Source organism: Poecilia reticulata, unplaced genomic scaffold, assembly GCF_000633615.1.
Source record: "Poecilia reticulata strain Guanapo unplaced genomic scaffold, Guppy_female_1.0+MT scaffold_196, whole genome shotgun sequence".
In the NCBI taxonomy this organism is placed as follows: Eukaryota; Metazoa; Chordata; class Actinopteri; order Cyprinodontiformes; family Poeciliidae; genus Poecilia; species Poecilia reticulata.
In genome coordinates, this window is record NW_007615020.1 from 469,978 (window position 1) to 489,115 (window position 19,138).

The 19,138-nt window shown below is 39.9% G+C and overlaps 1 protein-coding gene across 2 annotated transcripts in view; it reads left to right on the forward strand.

Moving 5' to 3' along the window:
* The first annotated feature begins 2,910 nt into the window (after window positions 1-2,910).
* ydjc (YdjC chitooligosaccharide deacetylase homolog) overlaps window positions 2,911-19,138 on the forward strand; it is a 17,844-nt gene continuing 1,616 nt past the window's right edge. Inside the window, exons 1-5 of one of the 2 annotated variants that reach the window (XM_008402252.2) lie at window positions 2,911-3,337; window positions 3,832-4,008; window positions 6,438-6,597; window positions 15,379-15,478; window positions 15,859-16,036. In XM_008402252.2, coding sequence (XP_008400474.1) covers window positions 3,845-4,008; window positions 6,438-6,597; window positions 15,379-15,478; window positions 15,859-16,036 — 602 coding nt within the window. In that variant the 5' untranslated portion in view covers window positions 2,911-3,337; window positions 3,832-3,844. Of the gene's footprint in view, window positions 3,338-3,411; window positions 3,726-3,831; window positions 4,009-6,437; window positions 6,598-15,378; window positions 15,479-15,858; window positions 16,037-19,138 lie in introns of those variants that run through there. The other variant, XM_008402253.2, reaches the window with a different exon arrangement.

Below are 19,138 nucleotides of genomic sequence, written 5' to 3' on the forward strand. Positions count from 1 at the left end.
GACCACTGTCAGACTCATACCTTATTTGGTAATGGGATCATTGCACTCCGGAAGTGAAGGGGGCGCTATTTCCTATATTATCCGCGGTCTCCCGTTTTAATTTTCTTTTTAAATCTGTGATTTAGCTTTATCTTTAGGAAGGAGTTTCACTCTCAGCATGTATTTCAACTTCTCTCTTTTATTTACTTCAGCGCAGCTCACARATTTTAAACAATTTCCGTTGCTTTCTGTGTACTTCTAAATCTGCTTCTTTTTCACATCTTTTCGGGCCTGCTACTGCCTCTAGTGGCGTGGTGGTGGTAGCACAACTAATATAAATACATTACTAAATCAGAATACCAAAGTCTTTATTATTTATTATTAATTCTCGCATAACTGGAACCGCAAAATATAAAGTCCCTCACAAAGCACCATACCTTTTAATTTTCTTAAGGAAGTAGAGCTAATTAAATGACATAAACAAAACCTGAAAGTGGTTACAGTTTCACTCGTTGGCCAACCTGTTGAAACTGTGGCAAATTTTAGATACCTTGGATCATTCCAGGACAGTCAGCTCGACTTTGCTGAAAACACTGGCTACATTTGTAAGAATCATCACTCTATCTTTTAAAAAGACCCAATGATCTTGGGGTTACCTAACAAGTGCAACTCGTGCAAAACCTCTAGTTAGCTAGACGCAACATTGGCTAACATTAACTCTAGTTAAGTAATGTTAACATTTTAACAATGAGGAAAAATGTTAAAACTTAAAAATCTAACTTAAGTTTTAAGTCACCTCAAGTTTTAACTGTTGAGTGCTTTAGCTTTTCATCTCCTCGGCTGGTTTGGTCACATGAGCTAATCTTTTAAGAATACTTGGAATAGCAGGAAAAATAGTAGGTAAATAGTGGTGAAACCAAAAACAACTCTGTCTAAACTGTTTAGAGCATCCATCCTCTTTTTTTTCCGTCAGTTTGACCTCATGAAGACGTTACATTGGTAAATATAGAACATTTATTAGAAGTCATTCATTGACAGTGCAATAATTATTCTTAGCCAAATTAAATGATCACATTTACCTGTACTAGCATGGTAATTGTTTACTTGATGCACAAATTGTTGATATTGTGATTCTGTCATGTTGCACTTCATTTGTTGAACCCACATGCGCAGAACACACTCTGGAGACGGGTAAAGGTGATTTATTAAATACAATGAAAACAAGAAAATATACAAGATGATCCGGGGCTGGTACTCGTCTTGATGATTCAGGGTTTCTGGGTATAAATGAGATAGATTAGGGGCGTTCAATGGTTGTGGGAAAATTCAGTCCGGCAAGAAACCTCCTTGTTATGAGCTTAGTCTGAGGTCAGGGAGGATGTCCCGTGAGGATCCGGGGCTGCAGGCTGAGACGAGGGCGTGAGCCCCTCTAGGGGGCGAACAGGTGAGTGGAGGGTCGATCTCAGAGAGGAGACGGGAGGGAACCCGGCCGAGGAATAGCCACAGGCAGGACTGAGAGCTGGTCTCAGAACTAGAGGTCACCAACGGGTACAACCCGCCGCGGGGTCTCGAGGAGCTGATGTTCAAAGAGCTTAGGGCTTCGCAGGAGGATACCTAGGAAAGGCAGCACAGGAGGAGATTACTTAGAGCACAGGTAGGTCAGAGAGAAGCTATCAATGGTTTATCATCTCAGGCTAACACTCTGGCACAGGAGTGTCGGCGGCTCCGTCCTGATAAACTCCTCCAAACAAGGGTAAGTGGCAGCAAGTGTGCAGGTGGACCGCTGCAGGTCCACGCCCTCCCGAAGGTCCCTGGGCGCCTCCTGGTGGAGAAAAACTAGAGATGCCCCAGCCAGCCTTCCCTAGATCCTAACAGATTCTATGAGTTTTATTTGATTGTTTTAGAGTCAAAGAAAAATTTCCACCTCGGAAGACTAAATAATTTTATCATATTTTGTTCCTATGTATAGGACTCTACCAACAAAACAAAAATGTGGATTATTGCTTGTTTAACAACCCTGGTTATTCGTCTGTGAACCTAATTAATTTGTTCGTTACTGACTTTTGCTCAATTAAATTTCTTATGTATACATTGTATATGGTATTTTTTATTGTTGATAATGTTGTTTTTCATGTCTTATTTTTCTTCCTCCTATAAGTGATGGAGATATATAGATATGATTTATAATGTATAAAGGTGTTGTTTATGTCACCTAATTAGCTTTACATTCTGAAGAAAAATATGGTATTTTAGAAAATAATTTATCTTTCACGTTGCCAGAAATGGCGAAATTAATAGTAAATAATAAAGATTTTGTGGTATTCTCGTTTAGTGACACAATTATATTAGTTGTGTTACCACCCCCACGCCACTAGAGGCAGTAGCAGGCCCGAAAAGATGCGACTAAGAAGCAGATTTAGAAGTACACAGAAAGCTACGGAATTTGTTAAAAGCTGTGAGCTTCGCTGAAGTAAATAAAAAAGAGAAGTTGAAATACATGCTGAGAGTGAAACTCCTTCCTACAGATGAAGCTATATCGCAGATTTCAAAAGAAAATTTAAACGGGAGAACGCGGATAATATAGGAAATAGCGCCCCCTTCACTTCCGGAGTGCAATGGTCCCATTTCCAAATAAGGTAAGAGACTGACAGTGGTCCGTCCCGCCCCTTTCTGTTTGCTGCAGCGAGGTGTACTTGTCTCAAGCGCTCGGAGGTTCACTTAGCCGATCTATGTTTTCACACATACATATATATATGTATGTATGTGCGCGCGTGTGTGTGTACACTATTTGACTTCCTCTGAAAAGTATGATACAAATTTTTCCAACTGAGATGACATTGGTTTTGAAAGATTAATTTATTTGAATAGAAGTACTTGCCTTTATATTCTATATGAACATGCCAGTTCATATTTATAATACTTTGAGTCATGAAAGATGTTTAAAATTCCAAGCTAAACAAAGTCAACCTGTCGACAGGAATATGAACATATTTCTTCTATAAGACTAACATGCGCAAAGAAGTAGCGATAACCCTTTAAAAGATGGCAGTTATATTAACACGTCGGTTTAAAAAAGGCGATAGTCAAGGGAAAAGTTGTTTCAGTTTATTGATTTTTTGTTCACGTAACAAATCCGTGTATGACTTTCAACTGGAAAGATTCAAAATACTTAATAATTCTGTCCTAGTTTGTTCAGGAGAACGCGTCCTTATTCCAGCAGGTGGCAGTGTTGTCCTGTATTTACTATCCTCTAGCTTCGAAGAAAACTAGTAGGAAGTAAGCTTGTATTTTTTCCATCTTACCAGAGTAGCATTCACAGGCTGCTGTGGCAACATAGTACCGGTTTTGGATTTAATTGGTAAGTTGAATTTCTTTCCATTACACCCAGTTCTCATATCAGCGTATTTTGTTTTCGTAAAGAAAATATCTCGCTTCCTGCGGTGCCGTTTTAAAAGATTTTCCTTGTTTCCGTTTCGAAAGGATTTTACGTCAGTTGTATTACAAACTAACAAGTCATGGCAATAAATGTAAATTGTTTTCCAATTATTATTCTTCCGGGACCAGTATTGTATAGACGTTTCAGTTGCGTTTAAATCAGTTTTTATACTTTTGTATGTCATAGAAAGATATAGCACAAAACTTGAACAGAAATAAGAAAACATATGACAGACGAGTCAAAAGTAATCATACCATTGATTTCAGAAATAGTAATATCTTCACAATAAAACAACATTAAAGACAAGCAGGTGAGATCGAGGCATATAGCTAAACCAGTAGGAAGTACCAACTAAATCTACTGCATAAAGTCACCCGAATGTTACATTTAGTCTCCGTTCTGTGTGTCCACCTCAGAAACGTCCAAGAAATGCCTCTGCCAAGATTGTTGATGGTGGTCACAGGAGACGACTTTGGCTACTGCCCGAGAAGGAACCAGGGGATTGTGGATTGCTTTTTGGCCGGAGGCATTTCCAATGTATCCCTGCTTGTTAATGCCTCGGCTGCCAAAGAGGCAGCTGACCTGGCTGGCAGGTAGTGTTTGTTATTCCACTATATCTTTTAAGGTTCTAACACAAGCATGGTTAGGCAAGAATTTAAAAATACAATTGATTAGGAATTTAGGTTTTCTCCTACCCCCACTTTGCTCATTTAAATAAAAATTTAAATATTTAACATCAAATTAATTTAATATTTAGCTAACATTACTTATGTTTTAATTAATTACCCAAGTAAAAAAAAAGTGTTAAATTTTTACGCAAGATGTTCAAGGTAATTCACGTATTTTGTTTTATTACCAACATTTGAAAATTGTCCAATTTTACTCAAAACTTTATTAACTTTACAAAAATTATCAGTTTACACGTCAAGTGAACACATGAACATGAAAATTTAAGTGTGACAAAAAAACATGAAAGTTATTACTTTAAAGAACAAAAATTATAATTACATTGTGCTTTCATATATTACCATTTTGGTAACACTTTATTTGATGGGGTGTGCATAAGACTGACATGACACTGTCATAAACATAACATTCATCCAACTTTTGAAGCAAATTCTCATTAAAATTGTCATTATTTACTGAATGACACTTCATGACACTGTTGGTATGTTCCTAACAGGAGTGAGGATCAACGACAGAACATTCCCACTCATTGCACCACTGCACCTTAGAAAAACCTACAAAAAAGAACAATAGAGCAATTAAACAGAGAAAGCATTTGTATTTTAAAGAGAACAGAAAAATGGCAAATAAAAAGATAATACTTACAATTTTAAGACATTGTGGACTCACCATGTATGTGACATCATCAGAACTGATGATGTTTGGGACCAGATGCCTGGGTCGCAACAAACAACCTTCATGCAGTTATAACATGAAGCTGAATGATTGCTATAGTAGTCATTATAGCAATCATTTTATAAAATAAAATTTATTTAATAAATTGATAAAATTTTATTTTATCAATAAAATTTTATCAATTTTATTGATAAGTTATCAATTTTATCAATAAAATTGATAAAATAATTATTTATGAAACCAACATATGTTATATATCTTTACTGCACTGTTTATAATTAAATGAAGATAATTAATAAGCAAACTTACCACCAGCTAGCAACACGTTAGCAGTCTTCGTCCCTTCTGGCTCCTTTTGTGACACACATTTCATTTCCATCCGTTGTTGTCCAGTTGTGTTGTCGTCTAACTCGGACTAGGACGTCACCAGCTTGAATTTACTAAATTAGTAACTATTGTCAAGGCCTTCTCTACTTTTAAGGCAATATTATGCGAGTAAAAATGGCGAATTTATTTCCAAAATTTGGGCGTGTGAAGATTGTTCTTTGAACTTTTAAGAAGTAAATTTGCCAGCTCCTTAAAATGTTACATTTAAATGTTAAACAATTTATAATTTTTTAATTTATCTATGCTGAAACCATTAAATCAAATTTAACTTCATTGATATTCTCTTAGTTCATATAATTAACATATCTATCCATCCATTTTCTGTACACCCTTGTCCCTAATGGGGTCAGGAGGGGTGCTGGTGCCCATCTCCAGCGAACGTTTCGGGCGAGAGGCGGGGTCACCCTGGACAGGTCGCCAGTCTGTCGACCTACTAGCATATAATTTAGTAATATTTTACGTTTCCTGTCAACTTAACATCTTTTAATACAAAACCCCGGTGGACTGCCTCAGTGCCCTGAGCTCTGGGCTTAGCAAGTTTTCTGGAGGAAACCCTGCTATTGCTTTCAATTTGGAAGGTTTTACTTTTGTAAACCCTTCCAAAGGAAGGCTAAAAACAAAAGGAGTCAATAAATAGCGCTCTCTTGAAATTACTGAAATATGCATTGCAACTGTGGCTCTGTGGGAAGAGTAGTTGTCTTGAGATCGGAAGGTTGTAGGTTCGATTCCAGCCATGTGTCAATGTGGCCTTGGACAAGACACTTAACCCCAAATTGACTATGCCTGGTGTATAAATGTGTGAGCGTTTGTGAGTGCAAATGGGTGAATGTGACTCTAGTGTAAAGCGCTTTGAGTGGTCAAAATGATCGGAAAAGCGCTGTAAAAGTTCAGTCCATTTACCATTGCTCAACCAGTGGGTAGTTTAAAAAGGTGAAAATACAAATTGTATTTGAATGGTTCTTATATAGCAACATTTTGGTCTTTTTATTTAAGTCTCTGCTTTCAACCATCCATAATTTGTGGATTTTTATGCTATTAATATTTTATTGATATATCTTGTTAGTTATGTGTCTGATTTGTAAAGAACTTAAGTAGATAGAAATGCTTAGTTTTGTTATTGTGACTTAAAGCGTGTAGAAACCCCAAATTAAGTCTCTAAAAACCTTACAGAGGACCATTAAAATATTAAAGGAAATGCACAATTTTAGTTGCCATCACATAAGGTGAATAACTGCTCTTATCTTAATTTTTTTAATTTGATCTCTTAAATTAGACACAAAATCCCAATTGGCCTCCATGCCAACCTGTCTGAGGGCACCCCTGTGTATCAGCACCTCCAACAGATTTCCACACTCGTTAACCCTCAAGGCTTCTTCCATGGAAAGATGGGTTTTCGCCAGGCCTTGGAGAAAGGCCAGCTCAGCATGAACCAGGTACATTTACATTTAAATGAAAAGGCCTTGAATACCTTTTTCAGGGATACTCTGCTACTTAGGACTTTGACAACATATAACAGAAGTAACCCATAACAAGGAATGCACTGTATCTGTCTGTTTCCAAAAGTTCTAAACCTGTGGTTGTGACCCGCTCTATACCCTGCTGGAGGGTGTGTGGGAGTTCGCCCAACCAGTCTACTTATGCTTTGCGGACCCGGAGAAGGCATTTGACCGTGTCCCTTTGCGATCCCTGTCGGGGGTGCTTTGGGAGTATGGCCTACTAGGCCCTTTGGTACTGGCTGTTGGGTTCCCGTATGACCGGTGTCAGTGCGGCAGTAAGTCAGGCTCCATCAAAGCTGCCCTTTGTCACAGATTTTATTTGTAACATTTATGGGCTAGGCAGTTAACTGCGGCTATAAAAGCAGCATCAGAAGATTGTTCTTTAAAAGAGCCTGAGTTGTGAATGAAAAACAGGAGGCAGTGTTTTTAGTTTTGGTGTATATAGTGATTGGCATAAAAACATAATGCAATTACAGCAGCACAACAAGAGACACAAGGTAGTTGACTCAATAAATTAATTCCAAAATCATAAAGTCCATTGTCCTTTTTCTAGCTCGCCATCTTCAGATCCAGTTGAGGATCTGGTCCAACAGGGAAAAGCCCCCCCGACCTTTTCAAAGAGAGTAAGACGTAGTTAGCCACAATGAGCGGTGATAGAATCCTGGTGATGTTCCAAGTAAACAGCGCCAACAATTAAGGCAATCAGATCAGTAGATTCAAAGATTTATATCAATTTGTGTGGAGGACGCCAACAGCAAGCCACATTAACAGGTGAGGAAGTTCAAACTGCGTGCTGGAGGCGGGGCTTTAAAGAAGCTGGCAGAGTTCGGGGCAACACAGGAAGTGGGCCTGCAAAAATGAAAGTACCTGACTAATTGCGGGTTACATATTCATAATGTTTATGGAAATAATTTCTAGGCACAACCGAGGCACTGAGGGGACCCATTTTGGTGGCCAGGATTATGTCACGTAGGACAGTGGTCCCCAACCTTTTTCTTATCGCGGACCGGTCAAGACTTCAAAATTTTGTTGCGGCCCGGCGGGGGGATATGTTGGTGTTCTTGCTAAAGCCTGAATATGCCAGATTTGGGTTGTCTTGGCCCTTTTATCGCAGCCTGTGGGGTTTTCCCTGACTGGGAACGAGAATACAACCTGTTGAATGTGACAGGTAGCCAATCAGAAAGCGCGGTGACGCAAGAAGAGAGATTGGCTACCTCATATGTCCCAAACAGCTGACATGTGAGCAACTGAGAGTCCGGTGGATGTATGTAAAGGTCATTATTATATATTATTATGTTTATTCAGTTTAAAATGTTAACTATGAAAACACATATTCACCTCCAAATCATAGTGCAGCAAATAGAGCAGCTGCTCCCGTCGTCTTTTACCCACCGCCTTTTCTTTTTGTTACGTCTTTTATTCAAATGAGTCTACAAACTATCACTATTGCTTCTGCATCGTCATCTGTGTTTGGTTATTCTAAATTCCCGCTATGTTGGGCGTTTTACTGAATTATCCTCTGGCATCGGGATGTTCGTGACTGGAATCGGTTCCTGCCGTGTGGCTGGAGACACGAACCCATCCAACCTGTTGTACTTTTATCAGCTCTGTGGCCACTGAGGTTTGGAGAATTGGCCGACATTCTTAAATCTTGCCGTCTAAACCAGACTTAAGACTTACAAGTTCTACTCATCTCCTCTCGACCACTGCCCAAATGCTCTGACTCTGGTTGCTATGGTAATGCTTACATATCCCTTCGAAATAAGTTACAGATATGCAACAAAAACGAACATTTTACTTTCGTGAAAATTTTAACTCACGATAATGACTAACGGGAGCCAGTTAGTCATTATTAACGGGAGCCCTGAGCTTGTTTCTCTGCAACGAGACGGTCCCATCTGGGAGTGATGTGTTGATTGAGCACAGCCTGCTTGGTCTCTATGTGGCGAAGCAGCTTGAAGCTTCATTGCCTCATTAGCAGCCGGTCGGCGCATGTTACGCAGAGCGGGTTTGGAGTGGGACTCGCCTACCGGTCCGGAATAAATCCATTCACCTGTCTCTTCTCTGGGCCTTTTCCCCTTTGCAAAGAAACTTTCCAAAGACATCTGATCTGTTTCTTACTCATTTTGCTACTTGTGGGCTCAATGTTGACGCGTAAGTAACCGAGAGAATCCGGTAAAAGGATTTTCAAAATAAAAGATCCTCCAGACTCAAATAATACATAAAACGCAAATATTTAATTATTTCTTGCGCGGCCCGGTACCAATTGGTCCACGGACCGGTACCGGTCCGCAGACCGGGGGCTGGGGACCATTGATGTACGACATCCAGACAACAGGAACTTGAGCTTAATTGACTTATAATTTCCTCTAGGGTTTTATAATTAAGTAGTTTAAATTGGGTCATTTTTGCTGTTTTTGTTTTGTTTGGGCACAGCATTGGTACTGACCTTAGAGTGGATGTGCAGATTAATCCTCTGATTCTTTTTAAATTTCTCTGACAAGAAGCTGAAAAACTTGTTGCAGTCATTTCAATCCAATGAGACAAGTCTCATTGGATTGAAATTGAAGTGGTAACATCATAGGAGGGTTTGTAAGTCTGTCAACTGTTGCAAATAAAGCTCGAGCTTTAAGTTTTTTTTGTTTATGACATCTGCAAAGAAAGCCTCCCTTGCATGTTTTAGTGTTGAGTGATAGTTAGATAGTTACATAGTCTGTCTTTATAGATATCATAATAAATGTGAAGTTGAGTTTTACGCCATTTTTGTTTGGTCCTACAGCAGAATTGTCTTGCAGATCCATGGAGATTTTTTCCTCCCAGACACAACCCTCAACTTAATGGGGGCAATGTAATCAATGATATCTGAAACTTTAGACTGAAAATCATCTACCAATTTATCTACATCATTACAGCTAAAGGGTAAGTAAGAATTTTTACTTACATTTAACATTTGATTAAATGTTTCTGCTGTATGTTCTGTGAAAGAACATTTTCTGATAGTAGCTGCTTATCCAAGTGGGTTAACGGATAAAGAACCTTCAAAGATAACAGAAAGTGATCCAACAGGGTGACATCAGTTACAGAGACATTGTAAATATTCACACCCTTACTGATAACCAGGTCAGTGTGTGTCCTTGAGTGTGTGTTGCTTGTTTGACATGTTGTGTTAGACCAAAATTCTCAAATATATTTCTTGCCCCTCTGTCTTGGGGTTGTCAACATGAATGTTGAATTAAAAAAACAATCATTAAACCATTATAATCAATGCATATGAGAGATAGAAGCTCATTCGGGTCAGTAAAGAAATTTTCCACATATGTTGGAGTTTTGTATAAAGTTGGTGTCAAAGTTCATTTGTGGCCTTTTACCTCAATACACAGATACTCAAAGAAGTGAAATGACCCAAAGAGATTTTACTACAGTTCATGGTATTCCAAAAGATTGAAGCCACGCCTCCTCCTTTTTTATGTTTTCTATTCTCATTTAAAAAATTGTAGTTAGGAGGCACTGATTTAATGAGTACGGTTGGTTCATTATTGTTATTCAACCATGTTCCTGTTAGAAACATAACCTCAGTATTATGCTCAGTAATACTGAGTGATGAAATCATTAATTAATAGAGCTTCAGCACAGAGAGATTTGGTATTTAAAAGAGCTAGTTTAAGTGAGTTGGTAACCGATAGTTCGTCAGTCTGAGGTTCCTCTAGGCAGGGTATCAGTCTGAGTTTTGAATTAAGACCGCTGTATTTTGTATTTCTGTGTTTTGTAAATTTTCTTGTAGCGATCTGGACAGGTAATGTCCTGTTATGCGGTGCCAGGGTTAGGGTTAGGGCCAGACACATTCAGGAGGAAGTCTCATGGGATCTGCAGTGTGAGACTTTTGTTTCGGCTTGGCGCCCTGAGCGACCCAGGGTGAGCTGCTTGGTGTGGGGTGTACGACCTCTCCGCTGGTTTGAGGAAGAGTTGTTTCATATCCACGTTTCATATCGGACAGGGGCATTTTGCCCTGGATAAGCTGTTCCTCCTTCAGCTGTCAGAGTGCATCTCTGAAAGCTGAACAGTTATTATTATAACTATTATAAAAATAGTTAAATGTTTTATTTAAAAGGTGCTTACTGTCAGGGCACATAAAGTCACCTAAAAAAAAGATAAAAAATTTTTGAAAAAATTCCAAATAGAAAAAAAGAAAGAGATCCAAGTGCAAATGCTTGTTTAAACAGCAGAGCGTTCAGCTGAGATTTAAACAAATACAGCTTCCAGAGAGTCCTTTGCAGTAAGTGGGAAATGTGGAAGTTTATTCTAAATAGAGAAATTATATGTATAAGTTCCACACTTACATAGTTGAGATGCTTTCTATTCAGAAAGCTCACATCACCAAAGCACACAGACCAATTCGTTATTTCTTTGTGTGACAAAAACTGAGATAAATGGCTATTTACATTAGTGAGGTTTTCACATACTTTCATTTTTGTTAATTTATTTTGTGTGTGTGGAGTGTGGTTTCAGTGTATTTAGGTGAGTTTTGACGCTTTGTCCACAAAGAAAGTTTTCATGGCTGCTGCACATTTTCATGGCAGGTAAAATGTTGTGCTGCTGGAGCTGACAGTCCCATGGGAATATCACTTGGAAGAAGATTTCAATAAAAAGCTCTTTAAGTATGCTGGATCGGTCAGTCACTGTAACGGGGCAGGTTGGAGAGCGAGGTGCTTCACCACTTGAGTTTAGTTGCAAAGGTTTTGCAGCTCACTCTTTCACTAGAGCAGGGGTGTCAAACTCAATTTCACCAAGGGCCACTTCAACATATTGGCCCTCAACGGGCCACATTGACTGTACAAATCAGGAACGCCCAGGTTCAGTCCTCCAGGCTGCAACTTTTAGATACATTCCTGCTAAAACACACCCCTGACAAAAGGTTGACTTCCCTCATTAGCATCAACTCAGTTCTGTAGTCAATGATCCAGGTGTGTTAGAGAAGGAACACATCTAAAGTTGCAGATGGTAGCTCTGGAAAACTAGACTTGGGCACCCCTAGCACAAAATATATGGAAATGCAATGTTAAAAATAGATTAAACAACACCTCATATTGTTAAATAACGCTTTGGAGCGTCTGGTTAGGAAGCGCATTCAAAACCTTTGGTTGAAATGGCGCGTTAAATTCAAGTCTCCATTACAGACCAGAGAAAACTAAACAGAATGCAACGTTGTGTTAATCCATTTGAGGAGCCGGCAGTTTATCTTGAGGAAATAAATGACGATGCAGAAGTTAATTAGACTGTAACATGCGCAGTCCGCTGCTCCACCACTACGGACGCGGCTCTGCCGCTGCGAAGAATTATAAACTGCTGGAAGTAACTCATCCAGCGGATTTAACAAATGGAGCCTTGATGCACGTTACCCAGGAGAGCGGCGTTCTGGAGGAGCGCTGTAGACGTAACATATGAACATTTGTCCGTTTCGGAGATTCCAAACCACGCAAAAAAAAAAATCCTGGTAAAAGCCCACACCGGACCACGCAGGGTAAAACACTCACAGAGTTCAGTTGATCTGTTTGGATCAGACAGATCCAACTGACTGATGAATTAGCACAGATTTTTCTGCAGATGGGAACCAGGTGGAAGTGCGTTCAGACCCCAGCGGGTGAAGTGATGGTAATTTAAGTGAAGTCGCTTAATTTAATTTATTAAAAGTTATTGGGGCCACAGTCAGTGGTTTTTGTCTCTACGGAGAAAAATGTAGATGCATTTATCTGCTTAATTTGTGATGGGATCTGGATTCACGGTGAATATTAGCTAAACCGCATAAAATGCGGCTAAATAGCTGATGTTAATATGATTGTAATTTCACGGATAAATATAGTACATGAACGATTTTTTTTTTATGTTGTCGGTCAAGATGACGAATAACAAAAAAGTCTAGCGCGACCTGCCACCTGACACCAACTCACACATCTTCATTCACAATCTTACTTGCAAACTGATGTTTCTTTTCTTGGACATTTTGTTTTGATGTTAGCTTGTCGATGTCTCGGTTTTATTCGCTGGTAAAATTAATAAGCAGCTTGAGGTGAATCTGCTGCTGTCTAGTGGCGAGAAGCCATAATGTTGGCTGGTAACAATCGGAATGCATTATGGGAGATGTAGTTTGTAGTCAATTCGTGCTCAAAACATATTTTAAGTCAATCATGGGCCTATAAAATGCTGGGGAGCCACATAAAATGACATAGCGGGCCACATGTGGCCCGCGGGCCTTGAGTTTGACATGTGCACTAGAGCCTCAAGAACTGTATTTTCCGCACTATAAGGCGCAGCGGATTATAAGGCGCACCTTCAATGAATGGCCTATTTTAAAACTTTTTCCATATATAAGGCGCACCACATTATAAGGCACATAGAATAGACGCTACAGTTAAGGGTTGCCACCCGTCCCGTATTGAACCTATACGGGACGCAATTTGTTCCGTACTCTACAAATGTGGATGTGTAATAATAAAGAAGTGGTCCCCGAGTACTTTATATTAGTACTTTTACTTTATATTAGTGAGGCTGCCCCAGTCGTTGTTTCACTCACGGTGTTGGTGTTGCGATATTGTGCCCAACTGCTTTCTGGGTAACACAGACCAACCAACACGCTGCCGCCGCAGTCTCTGTCTCTCTTCCCCCAACCCCCCAGGCTTTACATGTATAGGGGCTGGTCCCTTGGTAACCCTAGTCGGAGCACCCCGGATGAATATCTAAAGCGACTTTGTTGATATAAAAAATGTCAACAAAACAGTCCGACTCGGGTCGGCGAGGAGAGTCTTCTGCGATTGGGCCGGGGCGTGGCCGGACGATGGTCACCCTTCTCCATTCGCGCACAGCATGTTCGTGGAAAACGTGGTGCTACATGATCTGCAGACAACCTGATTTTCAGGTCCGTAGGTAGATAGGCCAGTCAAACTTTATTAACAAACCAACGTTCTGACTACTATCCCAGCATGCACCGCGCACTTCTTCTTCTACGAGGGAAAATGAAGTCGGCAGCTGCTTACCGTAGTTGTGGCTCAATATTGGTCCATATATAAGGCGCACCGGATTATAAGGTGCATTGTCGGCTTTTGAGGAAATTGAAGGTTTTTAGGTGCACCTTATAGTGCGGAAAATATGGTAGTCTTGGCATCAAGGAAGAACGCAGAAGGAGAGCCATCCTTAGTGTAACAGTTGTAGAATGAATCACGTCAAGGAACCAGGATTTGCATTGATTTATTCCTGTTTAAAGCAAAAACATGTTCCGCAGCAGCTCCTGGCTCTGGCTTTCCCACACACACCTTTACCATCCAAAAGAACAAAAAAATAACAATGTTTGCCCGGTAAACTGGATAAATGCAAAAAAGGTGGGAATTAAATACCCAGAACAGTGCTGTGCTAAACATCAAAAAGTTAAACAACTATTTACAACTTATGAGTTGAACAGCATACTATACTTTTTTTACATCTTGAAATATTTTAATGTACAAACAGAAGACAGCTCTGTGCGCTTACCTCTCCTCAGCGCAGCTTGGCGCGAACTGAGGAGGGCAGCGGGAACACACCGGATGTGACACGGAAACAGGAAACAAGAAAATAAAAACTTCTCCACCAAAATAAAATACAATTTAAAAACCAAGAAAAAACAAATATACATAGATAATGGGGATGGATTTGGGGCCACATTAGAATCCAAAAATAAAAAACAGTATAAAACAGAAATAACCCACTGCAGTGCAAAGGCGACAGCAATCATGTAAATTTAACAAAAGGGTGTTTTGAGAAGGTTCAGCAGAATTTTTTTTTTTAAATTAACTTAGCTACATTAGCACCAAGGAAACAGCAGAGGGGGCTTCAAGATGGTTGTGGCTTAAGAGAGGAGAACAGTAGAGTGAATGTAGCTAGTTAGCCATCTTGAAACAAGCTGGGGTCTGATCATCCCTGGAAGTGGGAGTGTGATGTTGAAAGACCTGAAACACCCAATGATTCCAGGAACATACCATACCAACTTTATTTATAAAGCACTTTAAAACAACGACAGCTGATACTTAGTTTAAAAACAAACATACAACTTGAAACTAGATCTGGCTGGAATTGAAAGCCAAGTAAAATAGATGGTTTTAAGACGAGTTTTAAAAGTGGACAGTGAAGGGGCCTCTCTAACCTGCAAAGGCAAGTCATTCCATAACTTAGGACCCATGACAGAGAAGCYCTGTCCCCTCTGAGCTTCCTTCTGGATCTTGGTACCTCCARGAGCAGCTGATCTGCTGACCTGAGTGACCGATAGGGCATGKAGGGGTGAAGAAGCTCAGAGAGGTAAGCCGGGGCAAGATTATGCAGTGATTTAATAACAAACATAAGAATTTTAAAACATGATCACTGATCACTTAAAACATCACTGATAATGTGTCTAGATGCATCAGTGGATGTATTCACACATTCACATCATTCAGAAAATTCATTCATTTTCTGAATGAATTCACATTCAGAAAATCCAAGTGTCTTCCTTCTAAAAATGAGAATGCAAATTCTTCATGTTTTTCTCATCCTAATCAACTTATTGCTATCTAAAGATAACATATAAACTTGTTTGTGTGGTGAAGAAAATTTAAGTGCCAGTGAATGAAACTCAGGCTCATGGGTCACTAAAGTGATACATAAAAATTGGATTTCTTCTTAAGTTTTTCTCACTTTTATTTTGGGTTTTGTCCCCAGGTAGAGCTGGAGCTGAGAGCCCAAGTCAGGCGCTTTATAGAACTGACAGGTCACCTTCCGCATCACATGGATGGACACCAGCATGTTCATGTTCTGCCAGGTATTGCATAATGGTTAGCACCTCAGGTTTTTATGTGTGAACTAATCTAAATGGCATTGCAATAAAATACCAATTACTTCTGAGCGGACATAAATAGATGGCTTATTGTCCAATGGTGAGTGACAATGTCCACTATGTAAGTGGATATTATCATTTACATTGATCATTTTGGACTGTGTGTAACCATTTCTGAAAGTTACTACACAATTGGACTGATTTGGAGTAAACAGGATTATTTGATTTTATTTGGATGATTTGGGTTCTTGGAGATTTTATAAAGTGCTTTGGGCTGCTATTTGTAATTAGGAGACACACAAATAATTTGAAATGAACTTGATGGCAAGAGGTTTTAATTCTGTTCTACTGTTTATACTGTCCAGATGTTCGTGAAGTGTTTGCACAGGTCCTCTCTGACGTAAGGATTCCATTCACTCGTGTTCCAATAGAACCAGGTTTGCACAACTGTCCGTGGGTGCCAGCACACCTCCACACTTTTTACATGGATGTGGAAAAGGATGCCCTGGACTCAATCCCCATCTTCAAACACTATGGAATCAGGTATATTTGTGTGTTTATGAGCCAAAGATACAAAGATAAAGCATCTTCTGGTTTGCTATTTTTCTTCTTTTTTTTTCTTTTTGTTTTCAGCTTGGGTTCTCCTTAGTTTCAAAACTTACATGCTTACATTTTTGGAGAGAAAAAATGCTTGAAAGGAGGGAAAAAAGCCATCAAATGTGGCATATGTCAAGAAATGTTATTAACCCCTTAACCCGCACCGGAACGCCCCCGTGCCATTTTTCCATTGTATTTTACAGGGGTGAGATTTAAGGGTTTAAATTCTGCCTTATATGGCAGCCTAGAGTCCCTCCCTTTTGATTGACACCGCATTTGACCAATAATGTTATGAAATGGCTTTTTCTGAGCCAATTATCCAGGGAGCGACTCAAGCTCATTTTGACATGCCTGTATTCTTTCTGGAGTATTTCTAACTGGTCAACTCGGAGACTAAATCTAAAGCTACTGATGTGTAGCCAACACGTGTCCTGTCATAAGAATATAAGGCATTTTGGGGTTTGTTTTGGCATTAATTCACCAGCTGCATGTGTAATCTGTGGACCTTTGTTGCGTCAAAGTCAGGCTCTATGTGCCCTAATGCGTAACGGTGTTTACAGGACTTTTTCTCACCAACGGAGAACCACGTTGTCAGAAAACTGGATGTGTTTCTTCAGCAGAACTTCACAACTTACCGGAGTGGATGATTATGGCTGTAAGAGTGCTGACAAGTTTTGGATTTGAGAATACCGGAAACTTTCAGTTGTTTGCTGCTGCAGTCAGAGCGAGGTGGGTAGAGCGTACCATAGAGTGAGAATGGGGTTCCGAGGGAATGGTGGCGTGGGAGGAACATGGGGTGACACTGGCTGGGTTAGCGTACCGTTAGAAGAGGGGAGTTGGACTTCTGGTTTGGCAATGTAGAAGAAGGAAGCAGGGTGAAGGAGTTCCCGGCCAACTTTCTTTAAATTACTTTAAAACCGGAGTTATACACTCCTATCAAGCACTGGACTGACAGAAGCACTGTTCCTGAACCCTTGCGACGTTATAATGGCCAGTGATAATCCTAAACAACAACAGCTTTCTACTTCAACCAGGCAAACGAATAGCCTAGCTAGCAAGGTAGCCGCAATGGCCACGGCTTCCTCCGACACTGAACCACTTGGCGAAAGTAAATGCAGAGATCCTGTTTCCATGTCCCAACTGATCACAGAACTATCTAAGCAGCGGAACAACTTTAAAGAGGATGTGGCCACATTATTTCAAGAGTCGATTCTCCCTCTACAAGCATCGGTGGACAGACTGCGGGACGAAGTTCGCTCTTTTCAGGGCCGCCTTGTAGCAGCAGAAAGCCTGGCAGGCGATAAAATTATTGCTGCAGGGTATCTGATTACTGGTAAGGCATAGCCGTTTATTGCATGGATCTTGTTCTTGTCATTGAGCTGGCTTCTCAGGACTTGCCTTATTCGTTGGAGGTATTTGGCTGTGGCTCCTTTCCTTGTGACCTCATCGAGGTTGCCATTTGCTTGTGGTATTCCCAGGTACTTGTTTCTGTGCTCTATGTCTGCTATTGTTCCTTCTGGGAGTGAGACCCCTTCTGTGTGGACAACCTTCCCTCTCTCTGTAACCATCCGACCACACTTCTCTAGTCCGAATGACATCCCAATGTCAGTGCTGTAGATCCTGGTGGTGTGGATCAGTGAGTCGATGTCTCGCTCGCTCTTGGCGTACAGCTTGATGTCATCCATGTAGAGGAGTTTCCAATGAAGGCACTTAAATCCTGTTGATGCTGTACATCTCTAAGCATTCAGTGATCCAAGTGTGTGGCATTGAGTCATAGGCTTTCTTGTAATCAATCCAAGCCCAGGTTGGTGTGTCGGGTTTCACAGTCTCAGGTGACTGTGTGGCCTCTGCTATTTTTGCTGCTGCCCTTCTGTGCCGTGCTCATGTATTTATCCATGTGCCCGCTTATCTTAGCCGCTATCACAGGACGAAAAATGGGATTTTTGTCAGCTATTGACACCTTGTTCTGCCGTGCACATGGAGATTGAGGGCTTTCGGCAAGAGGTTTTTGTCAGAGTCGACCACAGGCAAAAATGGTCAAAAACGCTGTGTGTCTTTGTTCCCCTATCACCCCCTCCCCTTGTGCATAGCAGAGGTTTTCGTATTTAAATGAAGTTGCTGAGTGCCATGGAAATGCAAATCAACTGTTGAGCACTGCCTTTTGACTCTTATTCATTTTGGAGCTAATCCTTTTTCATTTCTGTTCACCATAAAGAAGTATGTTTGGAGAAAACTATCTATCTTATCCATTAAAATATATATTACATGTGTGTTAGGAGCACTGAAAAACTTAGTTTTGGTTAAATTGAAGATATAAAAGAAGTATATGCATGAATACATACAATAGACTTTTGTGAAACGGGATCTTACTTTGACATTTATCTTGTGATGGGAGGAATTGCACAACTTAATCAAAAATAATAATAAAAACCATGTTCCAGAGTGGTAGATTGTACATAAAGTATTTTTGTGAATAATATTCAAACTAAAGTTAATGTTCACTGATTGCTTTAAAGACCCAGAGTCATGCTATACTGGAGTGGTAGTGGTCATTCCACATCACAATACAGGACTTAAGAAACTACAGATTTTTCAGTATTCAGTTGCTTAACTCTCGAGTTTAAATTGAAGAACAAAACGGTTGAAAGTTTGTGATACCTTCTGATAGAATATAAACATTTGTATTCTTTTTTTAAAGTTTTGTTAGTTAAGCATTAAATATAACTCACGGATTATGAATCATATTCTGTATAAAGTAAAAAGGAGACAGCTCAAAGTAGAATTGAGTAAATAAACATATAATTAATTGGTAAAAGTTTTTTTAGCTATTAATTATAATAAAAATAAAATATACTGTCACGTAACTTTTGAAAAAATAACTTTTAGAATGTATTTTTTTCTGTCAACTTTCATTTACACTCCAGTCCAGTTGGTGGCAGTAATGCGCTTTCATAGTCGGTCAAGCAGCCGCCATTAAACTCCCCGAGGAAGATTTGCACTGGTGCTAATGAGTGCTAACTGCTACACCCAACATGAACGAAAATACCC